Raw genomic sequence first — 12691 nt, 5'->3', positions numbered from 1 at the left:
GAACTAAACAGTTTTCAGCATTTTACACAACATTTACGCAGAAAATTAATATCTCCTAGTTTCACTTAATGTTTCACATTATCATCAAAAACATAAGTTTAGTCTCAAACTTTTCATTTCCCTCAAAATTTCATCTTTAATGTTAAAATCCGGAAACAAACAAATGATATTTTCCCCTCAGAGTTGTAAATATCGGCCCCACCTCCGAGCTCGCTTTAGCTCCGCCCTCCTGCTTCAGTAGACGTAACCCCGCCCCTGTGTTTATTTTGACGTAGCTCCGCCCCTGGCTGTCCGCGTGCTGCTGCTGTCTATTTCTGTAACGAGAAGAGGCTGAGACCAGCGGTTACCTGCTCACCTGTTGAATTAACCGGATATTTAAACCTCGTCCACCACTTCCGGTGAGTAACCAGCGGCTAACTAACCTGCTAACTAACCTGCTAACTGAGCGGCTAACAGCTAGTTAGCTAACTCTTGAATTAGATGTCCTGAGCTAACTGGGCTAACGGTTCTGTGTAACAATGAACATGTAGGTGAACCGGGTCAGCTCGTAGAACGGTTCGGTTCTGTTTTGTGATGATTGCGTCACTGGTTCCATCCGCGCGCCTGTGCGTGTGTGTGTGTGTGTGTGTGTGTGTGTGTGTGTGTGTGTGTGTGTGTGTGTGTGTGTGTGTGTGTGTGTGTGTGGTCTCCCATGGTAACGGGTCGTTGCTAAGACGGTGGTTCTGTGTGGAGGTTCGGTTCCGGTTCTGGTTGTTGGTGAGCTGAGTGGGCGGACAGCTGAGCCAGAACCAGCTCCGCGGGCTGCTTCTATCCGCGAGGAACCGAGTCCAGCCCACAGAACCACAGGTTCGTTTCAGCCCAGTCCTGTGGGACCACCTGTACCTGCAGCACAGGTGTGTGAACACAACACCTGGCCTTTAAAGGACTAGTCTGGTTGGTTAGTTAGTGTTTTCTCAGCGGTGACGTCACAGAGCAGAGTTAGAAGGGTCACCTGTGATCCCACCTGCTCACCTGGTGACGTACAGGTCCTGGACAGGTGGGAGGTACAGTCTGTGTGTGTCATCCAGGTGTGACGGGTCATACAAACCAATGTTTATACTTCTCATCCAACCACAGGTAAACTACAGGTAAACTACAGACAGGTAAACCACAGGTAAACTACAGGTAAACTACAGGTAAACAACAGACAGGTAAACTACAGGTACACTACAGGTAAACAACAGACAGGTAAACTACAGGTAAACTACAGATAAACTACAGACAGGTAAACTACAGGTAAACTACAGATAAACTACAGACAGGTAAACTACAGGTAAACTACAGGTAAACTACAGACAGGTAAACCACAGGTAAACTACAGATAAACTACAGACAGGTAAACCACAGGTAAACTACAAGTAAACCACAGGTAAACCACAGGTAAACTACAGGTACACTACAGGTAAACAACAGACAGGTAAACTACAGGTAAACTACAGATAAACTACAGACAGGTAAACTACAGGTAAACTACAGATAAACTACAGACAGGTAAACTACAGGTAAACTACAGGTAAACTACAGACAGGTAAACCACAGGTAAACTACAGATAAACCACAGGTAAACCACAGGTAAACTACAGGTACACTACAGGTAAACAACAGACAGGTAAACTACAGGTAAACCACAGGTAAACTACAGATAAACTACAGACAGGTAAACTACAGATAAACCACAGGTAAACCACAGGTAAACCACAGCTAAACTACAGGTAAACCACAGGTAAACTACAGGTAAACCACAGGTAAACTACAGGTAAACCATAGGTAAATGACAGGTAAACCACAGCTAAACTACAGGTAAACCACAGGTAAATTACAGGTAAACCACAGGTAAACTACAGGTAAACTACAGGTAAACCACAGCTAAACTACAGGTAAACTACAGGTAAACCACAGGTAAACTACAGGTAAACTACAGCTAAACCACAGGTAAAATACAGGTAAACCACAGGTAAAATACAGGTAAAACACAGGTAAAATACAGGTAAACTACAGGTAAACCACAGCTAAACTACAGGTAAACTACAGGTAAACTACAGGTAAACCACAGGTAAAATACAGGTAAACCACAGGTAAAATACAGGTAAACTACAGGTAAACTACAGGTAAACCACAGGTAAAATACAGGTAAACCACAGGTAAAATACAGGTAAACCACAGGTAAAATACAGGTAAAATACAGGTAAACTACAGGTAAACCACAGGTAAACTACAGGTAAACCACAAGTAAATGACAGGTAAACCACAGCTAAACTAGAAGTCATCTACAGGTGAACCACAGGTAAACTACAGACAGGTCAACTACAGGTAAACTACAGGTAAACCACAGCTAAACTACAAGTCAACTACAGGTGAACCACAGGTAAATTACAGACAGGTAAACCACAGGTAAACCACAGGTAAACTACAGGTAAACTACAGGTAAACCACAGGTGAACCACAGGTGAACTACAAGTGAACTACAGGTAAACTACAGGTAAACCACAGGTGAACCACAGGTGAACTACAAGTGAACTACAGGTAAACTACAGGTAAACCACAGGTAAACTCACTCTCTCTGGGAGGTGAATTATACCTGGATGGGTTTTTATTGTAACCACAACGAGCTGAAATAGGGCTGCCACAATTAGTCAACTATTAAAATCGTCAACGACTAATTTAATAGTCGATGTGTCGTTTTTTTTTTTTCTAATTTTGTATATTTTTATTGTCGACTAAAATAACTGTTTGTGGCAGCCCTAATTACCACTGCTGCACGTGTGTCAACGACAGAAAGGCAGACGTGGCAGTGGAAGGCGCTGCACTGTTTGGAGAGAAAAACAAAGTAAAAAAAAACAAAAACAGACGCATCAACTTTTAAATTAGTCGACAATTTTAATAGTGGACAATAATCGTGACTAGTCGACTAATCGTGGAAGCCCTAAGCTGAAATGAAACACTCCTTAACATTTTTAAATGTGCAAAGTGCTGATAGTTGTGAAAGTTGAAGAAGTTAAAGTAAAAGATTAGAAAAACAAATTTCTAATAAAGTATTTGTGGTTTTGTTATTTTACACGTCTTTACAACAACAATAAGACATCATGATGTGATTAGATTCAAATCAAGTTTGAAACTATTGTTCTGTTGTGATAACAGCTTCAAACTGTGTTGATGAAAACCTGGAGGTTTGATCCCACAGGACTGCAGCTGTTACAGACCAGCCTGTTTACACCTTCGGCTGTTTACCTGTTCTCCAGGAGTAAAATACACCTTTAGATACTTTCAGCTGCTGGAGTTTTGATCCCAAACAACAACAGACGACGCTGGAAATTTTAGATTAAATTAGTTCCAGTTGTGTAAACACCAGTGGGGATTCTTTGTCTTTATTTTCATCTTTTAGTGTCTTTTATTTTGTCGGGACTCTGCAGCTGTTTCCTGTGCAGCTGTGACAATATTTGGATGTGTGTAAATGTTTCTGACCCGTCTGTTTTCAGGCCCATCGGTGGTCAAACGGGTTCATTATGGAGGAGCTTCATGACGTCCAGCTGACTGAGATCAAACCCCTGCTGACGGGGCAGGTGAGGGGGCGGGGCTTAACCTTAACCTGCAATCTGTTTAATTCATTAAAGAATAGAAGTTTTACAACAATAGAGGGATTCATTAAATAATCTCTGTTCTTTCAGAATGGGAGTAATCTGCAGGACTTTGACTGTCAGGTAAGAGCTGAAGCTCAAAAACAGCTAAAACTGCCTATTTTTTAAAAGAGTTATCAGCCGAACCAACAGGAACCTCTGATTTACAGACTATCTTTGCTCCTTGAACGCATCATGTGTCACAGTCAGTTTCTGTGATTCTGTCTCTCCTAAAGCTAAAGAAACCTGAGAGCTGAGCTGAAACTGAGCTGCCACAGCTAAAAGAACACGAGCTAAAAGTAACAAAACACTACTCAAAAAACTGAATTAGCAAATGCTAGCTGAAAGCTAAAATTACCAAATGCTTGCTAAAAAATAAATAGCAAAAGGCTAGCTAAATGTAGCAGAATATTAGCTAAAAGTATCAAAAGTTAAAGTAGAAACTAATTAGCTAAAAGGTAAAAGTAGGCGAAGAAAAGCTAGAAGCAGCAGAATAGTGGCTAAAAGCTAAAAGTAGCATAAGAAAATGTAAACATCAGTTTTCAAACAGAACAGTGTTTCTGAAGGAAATGAAGAAATTGTTTCTATGTTGAAAATATTTAACAAAATAAAACATTTTCAACAGAATAAAAGCTAAAGGTCAGAGCAGCCGTCTCCTGAATGAGCTGAACGTTTTGATGTATGAACAGCTAAAATAACAGAGTCGTAGGAGTTACTGTAAAACGTACAGAAAAACCTAAATAAAGACAGTAGTGAGAATGCTGAGTCAGCGTTCACACTTTGTGTCATATATTAGTTTCCTGTGTGGAATGAGATGAGCTGAGGAAGAAGAGCAGGAGGGAATGTGGCCGAAGCAAAGAGCTCAACAAAGGCTTTGCTGTTCACATCTCCTCAGCCAATCAGAGCTCAGATTAATCCTCCTGATCCAATCAGCTCAGTTCTTCTCAGGCTGAAGGACGACAGAACAAACATTTCTTTCTGAAACCTTCTTCTTCCTGCCATCTTCTCCTGACCTCCTCCTCCTCCTCCTCCTCCTCCATCAGAATGAGTGTGTCTGTGGGTTTGCAGCAGATCTCCTGCTCTGTAGCAGTGCTGGTGAGTTAGCTGTTAGCTGTTAGCTCTTCATTATCCCAGCTGATGCTCTTAAGCTCTTATTTACGTTAGTCTGTTTACTTTCTGACCCGCTCGGCTCCAGGAACAAACCGGGTCAAACCCAGGTCAAACCCGGGTCAAACCCGGGTCAAACCCAGGTCAAACCCAGGTCAAACCCGGGTCAAACCCGGGTCAAACACAAACCTGAGGACAACAAAGAAAATCAAACTTCATCCTTTAGGTTTTAAATCACTCTGGTTGTTTACTTTGTAAAGTTTCTGCAGCTCGTTGTGTTTGAAGTGTGACCTCAGGATGGTTTGATCTGAGAGGTCAGATCATCCTGGTTCTGCTTTTTACTCCTTTACTGAACACTTGGTTGTGTTTACACTGTGTGTTGTTGTTTACACTGTGAGTTGTTGTTTACACTGTGTGTTGTGTTTACACTGTGNCTTGCCTAACGATGGTAAACTGTGGCTAACGATGGTAAACYGTGGCTAACKRTGGTAAACTGTGGCTAACGATRRTAAACTGTGGCTAACGATGGTAAACTGTGGCTAACGGTGGTAAACTGTGGCTAACGATGGTAAACTGTGGCTAACGGTGGTAAACCATGGCTAACAATGGTAGACCGTGGCTAACAAGGAGATAAAACCTTCAGTCTTTAGCGAGGGTGAACGGATGCTTGTCAAGCTCCATCATTTCCATCGTTAAAGTGCTTGAGATCTGCGTCCTCTCTGGCAATTTTTTTTTATTTGTCCAAAGCCTCAGCAATGATTTAACTCCTGATGAGTTCTTGAACGCTAGCTTGTTGTTGTTAGCATTTTAGCAGATGGACTTTTGTTAGACCAAAAAGGATAAAAATAAATAAGCATACTTACTGCCACGCTGGCAAACATGAACATATATTATCTGTTCTGTTTGTTATGATATTGGACCGATAAGTATGATGTCATAATCTCCTGATATCGGACGGATAGTTATCGTGCACCCCTAATACTGTATTTATCATAGCTCCAGTTTTGTTTGTTCTGTCAATTTAATTTAATTTGAAGTCTCTACTTTTGACAAATAGAAACAGAAACAGAGAGGCTTTTTTAATACTGTCACCATGTCAACACTGAGGTGTTCTACTGCTTACAGTGAGACACGTGGTTTTAATGTGTGTGTGTGTGTGTGTGTGTGTGTGTGTGTGTGTGTGTGTGTGTGTTAGTCGGACCGAGCTGCAGATGGAGCGTCCAGTCCTCGGTCCGAACAGAAACACCGTCAACACTCTGAGGTATTAGCACTGTCCTCCTGTCCTCCTCCTGTCCCTGGTTCTGACTCCTTGTGTCTCTCAGGTGTCCCACTCTGCTGGTGGTTGGAGACACGTCGCCTGCAGTCGATGCTGTGGTGAGTTGTTTCCATGACGACAGTCAGGATGATGTCATCCACTAAAAACCAACACAAACTGATGGATACAAATTATTCTGCCATGGTTTATTCAGTTATAATTATCATAGCTGAGGTTAGTTTTAGCAGGTTAGTTTCTTCTGTAACAGAACCAGGTTCTGTTTTCTCTGAGCCAGAACTACTGAGCTCGGTTCTGTTGGGTCTGGATCCGTCTGCGTCTGTCCAATCAGAAAGCTCTGTTTGATCTGCAGGTGGAGTGTAACTCCAGACTGGATCCCACCAAGACCACCCTGCTCAAGGTACCTATCTGTCCTCTCACCTGTCTCTTCACCTGTCCTCTGACCTGTCCTATGTTTATTTTTCTTCAATTGTTTCAGAATAAAAGCACAAAAAATGGTCATTTTCACAGAAATTAATTGAAACCTGAATAAATCTGCTGTTTAACCTGATTGGTTTAACCTGACTGAATTAACCTGACTGGTTTAACCTGACTGATTTATCATGATTGAGTTAACCTGACTGATTTATCANACCATCCTCACCTACCATGACATCGGACTGAACCGTTAGTAAACAAACAGGATCCGTTTCCCAGCACAGGCAGAAACTCAGTCATGTGTGTTTGTTTGTTTGTTTGTTTGTTTGTTTGTTCAGATAAATCTTGTTTCAACACTCTGTTTAACTACGAGGACATGCAGGAAGTGACTCAGCACTTTTCAGTTCTGCACGTTGATGCTCCTGGACAGCAGGAGAACGCTCCCACCTTCCCCACTGGGTACAACAACACAAACACACACACCATGACAACAACACAAACACACAGTGAGGTTGTTTGTTCTGATTGTGTTACAGCTGCTGTGAAGTGTCAGTCAGCAGTGTGATGGTGTGGTTTCTGTCTTTAACACCACAGTAACTTCACGTTCACACAGTTTGAAGAGCAGCTGTTAAACAGCTTCAGTCTGCAGAGTTTCACAGACTTCATGTGGACCATATTTAAATCTTTACACTGTCAACAGTTTTACACTCTTATTTCTGCATGAAATAAAACAGTCCTGCTGGACGTTAAAGGCTACATGTTGATAATCCATGGAAAATGTGAACCTGAGGAGGAGGTAATGGTTTATAAAGCTCTTTGTGTTCTTGGAGTCTGGACCTGTTTTAAGCTGTTGTCTCATCAGTCCAGTCAAAGTCTGTTTCCCCAAACTCAGTCTGTTCAGGCTCTGATGGAGGTGCTGCCCTCATGTGGTCAGAACTTCATCAGCTGACTAACTTCTGTTTATGAAGATCCTGCTCCTCTGACAGTCAGCTTGAGTTTAATCTTAGACATAAACTGGTGATAATAAGAATTAACTAGAGTAGTAACAGAAGAGGCTTCCACTTGGTGAAGGACTTTTCTTGTCTACTGATGCATCAAATTTAATCTCAATATGTATAAAAATGGCAGTGTTATAGTCAGTGGTACATTTTAGCTGTGGCAGCCATCTTGGATTTTTATTTTTTGATTCAGTATGTGATGGGCATCGTTCTCAGCAAAAGTCACATACATTTTCAGCCCAATGTGTTATAGCCATTTAAAATTAGCACAGACGGCCATCTTGAATTTATATTTAGCATTCAGAATTTGTTAAAAATTGGTCTCTACGGAGCCCGCAGTGGTACTTGGGGGATTTTTTTTCTTTTGCATTCCCTCGCAAAAGTCGTTGTGCCTGTCTGTTTATTAACAAACTCACATGTTCACCATTAGCNTTAACCTGATTGGGTCAACCTGACTGGTTTAACCTGATTGGTTTAACCCGACTGGTTTAACCTGACTGAGTTAACCTAACTGTTTTATCCTGATTGATTTAACCTGTCTGAGTTAACCTGACTGAAATAACCTGACTGGTTTAACCTGATTGGTTTAACCCGACTGGTTTAACCTGATTGGCTCGTTGGAGGACGTGTCTCAGCAGACGTTATTGTTCTGTTTGTCTCTAGATGGCGGACTGTGGAGGACTTCCACAGGTTGTCCAGGTGAGTCTGGGCCTCTTCACCTGAGACAGTTCAGACACKTTCCTAAAAACAAATCACTTTTATTCTTTCATGTTTTGTTTTAACAAAATGTTTATCAGAAATAAAAACTGTTTTTCTGTCTTCAGCCTGGAAAACTCGCTGAGGCCTTCAAGTACTTCGTCCAGGGGATGGGCTACAGTGAGTACCTGACAGATCAGACTGTGGAACACCTGAAATATTAAACTGGCTTTGTGTTCTGGATCAGATTTAGAAACAAAACACCTTCAGGTATTTTTACTGCTGAGGGTCCGCCTCCGACTACAGGTGAGGGTCTGTTAATCAGGAGAACAAAGGTCCAGTTGTTATATTTGTTCCAGGTCACTGAGGTTCTGACCCGTGTCTGCAGCAGGTGGTCATAATGTTCTGGCTCAACAGAGACGTTTGTTGGAAATTTAAACACTTTTAGTCATTAAAGATTTGGAGGTGATGTCCATCTTGTTAGTCACCTTTATAGCTGTCTTTGTTTGTTTGTTTGTTTGTTTGTTTGTTTATCTGTCTGTTTGTTTGTAGCCGTGCCTCAGTAGCTGTTGTCTGACTGTAAGTATCCGTTTGTTTCAGTTTGATGTTCCTCAGCTCACCTCAGACTGCAGCTTTATTTATTCATCTCCTCTCATCTTTTTAGCTCCTGTCATTTAACATTTTAATAATAATAATAACGAATTTAATTTGTAACAAACTTTTCATTAGAAAAAAATCTCAAAGTGCGACAAAACGACAAATGACGGTAAATAAAACTAGCAAAATCAAAAACAAAAGAACGATAAAAATACACAAATAAAAACAACCAAAGCTCAACTTTTAAAGTATCTAAAATCAGTGATATTTCCAATTTTCAAAGTTTCTAACAAACATTTATCTTTATTTTCTAACAGACGGATAATATTACTTTGATTTTGTCACAAAACAAACAAAAACAACCCAAAACAAATAAGTAGATGAAGATTTAACGGTCATAACGTCACAGTAAAGTTAGAATCGTGATTCTCATTTACGATTCAGAATCTATTAAAAAAATTACCAAAATTAATTTTATATATTAAAACCAGTTAACATTCAGCAGAACGCCCGCGTGCCGTTTTTGTTTCATTTTATTTTGTAATGTCCGTTCTGTGTCTCTGTTCATCCTGTGTCCGAACTTGACATCTAGACCCTCCTCTTTTGATTGACACCTCATTTGACCAACTGGGTTCAAGTATCGGCTGTCCAGAGCCAATAATCAATGAGAAGTGACCAACTTCCTGTTTCCGTCATCCTGGACTTGATTGACTGTAAAATCGGCCAGTAAGCTTCGAGCTTTGTTCTGATGCCACAGCTGTGTAGCCAATCACTGTACCTTTCATTTGGTGTATATATTGAGGGGGAGGGAACTTTGTTTAGTGACGGACAAGGTAAAAACGGACAAGGTCGCCATATTTAGACAGCCCTGCTATGCTAACGGAGGAAGCTAACGCTCACAGGAAAATGGTTTTTTTTCCATAGKTTTTTGGCCAGTTAGCTGACTAAACCTGCTGATAAAATGAAAATATATTTGTTATTAAGTGTTTCGAGTGCTTCAAGACATGCAAGAGTGATTTTTGTGGCCAGGAGAAGTATTTAGTTTGGATTAAAACACTTCCGGTCGCCATTTTGAGTCACTATTATTGTCATATTTGAGGGCAAAATATGCATCAAATATGAGTAAAAAAACAAATATTTTTTCACTGCTGGTGGTTTTATAAGCTGTGTGGAATGTTAATGCTCTGAAAGATATAAGGATATATTTGTTTATTCTTGTGGTTTGGCTGTTTGTTGGTGTAAATATTTCTGAACATTAATATATATTTTTAATTTAATCATGCTGTGAGTAAATATGGATGGCAGAATGTGTTTTGTGGGGTTTTATCTTTAACTTGAGCCCAGAGTGAAGTCCCTGTGTTGAAACATTTATAAATTAAAGTATTTTAGACAAACTGTACAGTCTGGACACACTGTACATGTGTACAAATATGCAAATGAGACATGCTGGATTGTACTATGTCTCAAATATTCATATTTTATGTTACTGTTACCAAATTTGAACTGGTAATTAAGTTAGAATAACTTTTAGCCCAGTAAAATTTGTTTAGTGATATCTCATTCCCTTCATGTTCTGTGATACTTTATTAATAAAAAATAAAAATTTAGGGAGAAAAATATCTTGATTGTTGTGTATTTTACTTCAATATACTAAATACTAGTTACAGTTACAAAGAATATGACTGCTGAAGTTAAAAATTCAGATTATTACTTTAAAAAGAGACCAAGCTTGTGAATTTACTATAAAGGGTTCAAAAGCAGTACTTCAGTACGTTCAGACATTAAAGACTTTTTTAATGATTTTATGTCCTGCCAGGACCTGGTAGGACCTGGCAGGACCTGGCAGGTCCTGACAGGTCCTGACAGGTCCTGACAGGAAGTAACTTGAACTGGTCTTCACCTGGTTTCAGTCTGAGGTGTTGTTGTTTCGTCTGTTTCTCATCCTTTCTTCTTCCTCTTCAGTCCCTCATGTTGTCAAACCCACCTGACCTGAGCAGCCAATCAGGTACCAGGATCTTCACCTCAGTCTGACCCCGCCCCCTCCATCTGTTTTCTGTTGTTCGTCTCACCTGTTTGTCACCTGAACAGTAAAGCGGTGGGCGGAGTCTCCTGCATGGTTCTGTTTCAGGCCCGTTTCAGCTGCAGCATGAAACCCAATCAGAACGGTTCTGGTTCCAGACTTCAGCAGGTTTTGTGTGGCAGGAACCTCCGATCCGGTTCAGTTTTTATGATTYAGACGTGTCGTCAGAGACAAAGATTCGGATCAGAACCAGAGAACAGAACAAATCAGAACCTTCAAGAACTGTCTGACGTGTTCCTGTGGTCCAAAACTGTTTGAGACCTGAAGTCCACCAGAACCACAAAGACCTTCTGATGACCCAGATCCTCTGCTGTGCTTCTGTGACAACACCCTGATCCAGACCTCAGTCCTGATCCAGACCTCAGTCCTGATCCAGACCTCAGGCAGTCAGACCTCCTGTAGTCCATTGAGGTGGTCTGACTCTGGATCAACAGTTCTGGTCCACCTGAAACCAGAACCTCACTGAGTCTCCAGACCAGGGTTCTCAACCTCCTGGACCTGGAGACCCACTTCCAGAATCAGAACCTCTCCTCACATCACTCAGTCCAGCTAAAAGCAGCTTAAATTTAGCTTAGCTTTAGCACAGTTAGCTTTGTTAGCATTTAGCTTCTATTGGTTTTAGTGATATTTTGCTAACAGTCTTGTTTGAGTCATGGACCTGGGACCGGCTGAAGGTCTAAAGACTTCAGGATCAGGACTTGTGCACAGACTTGCAGCTGATGGGTTCTGTTCTCTCCTGAACCGGGTCATCAGAACCGCCTTCCTCAGATTTGAATCCAGCAGTTCAGGTGATTCAAATCGCTGCGCTCTGATTGGACGGTGGCGTCTGGTTAACCTTGTGCCCACCTGTCGCTCCACAGTGCCCACGGCCGGCATGACCCGGCTGGTCCGCTCCAGAACCCAGTCTGCCTCCAGCCTGGGCTCCTCAGAGGGGGGCGCCCGCAGCTGCAGCACCACCAACACGCAGCCGGAGGGCGCCGCCTGCACCGGACCCCCCAACTCTGCGGCCCGCACCGTCCAGACCACGGCGTAGGACTCCTGCGGTTCTGTGGGTCCGGCCCGGTTTATCCTCCCGGGTCACGAGTCCACGTGCATGTTTCTGTTTCCTCTTTTATTCCTCGTKGTCCAAAGTTTCATTTTAGTCCGGACTCCTTTACGGGTCGGAACCGGACCTGCAGCCAGGAGGTTCTGTCCGTCAGCATGCTGTGGAGTCTGTAGCATGTGAAACCTGTGCCGTGGTTTGGTTCTGATGGGTCCAAAAGGTTTTGACACCTTCAGGTTTTATTTCCCTGCTGTTATTTATTGTGATTTCTACTGAAGGTTCTGGATGTTTCTACTTTTATTTAGTGTCAAAGTTTGTAAAGAAATAAACTGGATGAAGAAGCAAAGATGGAAGTTTAACGTTTTTATTTATTTACACAAACAGAACCAGAACTTTTCGGTTTGCAGCTCGTGGAGTTCCCGACGCTCCCGCAGGCGCAGCACAGTTTCTCTCTCAGCGTCCGGATCAGAACCAGGTGGTGTGCAGGTCCTCAGCTGGCGGTGGGCGGAGCCGACTTACTGCAGAGACGGCCCAGCAGACCGGCCATCTGCAGCAGGGAGTTCACCCCCTCCGCCACCCGCATGTGAGTGAAACCGATCTCCTGCAGGCAGAACGGATCAGAACTTTTACACACAGGCCAGCTGCTGTTTAACACATTAATTATTAATAAAAACAACTAACTTTTAGCTTTTAATCGTCTGTAAAAAATTCATTTTTTAAATGATTAATTTTACTGTTCAGGTCAATAAAACTAGTAAAAACCAGAAAAGACTTAAAGTGATCCATGATTAGTTGTAACATTAAACTTTATTTGATAAACATATACTT

General features: G+C 41.8%; 2 protein-coding genes and 1 long non-coding RNA gene across 3 annotated transcripts in view; 2 read left to right on the top strand and 1 right to left on the bottom strand.

Moving 5' to 3' along the window:
• The first annotated feature begins 24 nt into the window (after window positions 1-24).
• On the top strand, window positions 25-4715 carry LOC106533146 (uncharacterized). Its single transcript, XR_001312197.1, has 4 exons — window positions 25-398; window positions 3516-3599; window positions 3705-3737; window positions 4697-4715. It is a non-coding gene; the product is annotated as an uncharacterized LOC106533146 (long non-coding RNA).
• Window positions 4716-5955: 1240 nt separating this feature from the next.
• LOC106533145 (protein NDRG3) lies at window positions 5956-12202 on the top strand (the record flags this gene model as incomplete). Its single annotated transcript, XM_014029386.1, is given in 6 exon segments — window positions 5956-6021; window positions 6083-6134; window positions 6386-6433; window positions 8112-8147; window positions 8273-8324; window positions 11682-12202. Coding segments are annotated over 6 exon segments (427 nt in total), but the record flags the coding sequence as incomplete, so codon positions are not given.
• An 11-nt stretch (window positions 12203-12213) lies between these two features.
• The window catches only part of rfc2 (replication factor C (activator 1) 2), a 5781-nt gene continuing 5303 nt past the window's right edge, over window positions 12214-12691 (bottom strand). The window contains exon 6 of the mRNA XM_014029384.1: window positions 12214-12464. Within this exon, the coding sequence (XP_013884838.1) occupies window positions 12354-12464 (111 nt within the window). The 3' untranslated portion in view covers window positions 12214-12353. The remainder of the gene's footprint in view (window positions 12465-12691) is intronic.

This window comes from Austrofundulus limnaeus, unplaced genomic scaffold (genome assembly GCF_001266775.1).
Source record: "Austrofundulus limnaeus strain Quisiro unplaced genomic scaffold, Austrofundulus_limnaeus-1.0 Scaffold892, whole genome shotgun sequence".
NCBI classification, from domain to species: domain Eukaryota; kingdom Metazoa; phylum Chordata; class Actinopteri; order Cyprinodontiformes; family Rivulidae; genus Austrofundulus; species Austrofundulus limnaeus.
This window is presented reverse-complemented; position numbering and strand designations above follow the sequence as displayed.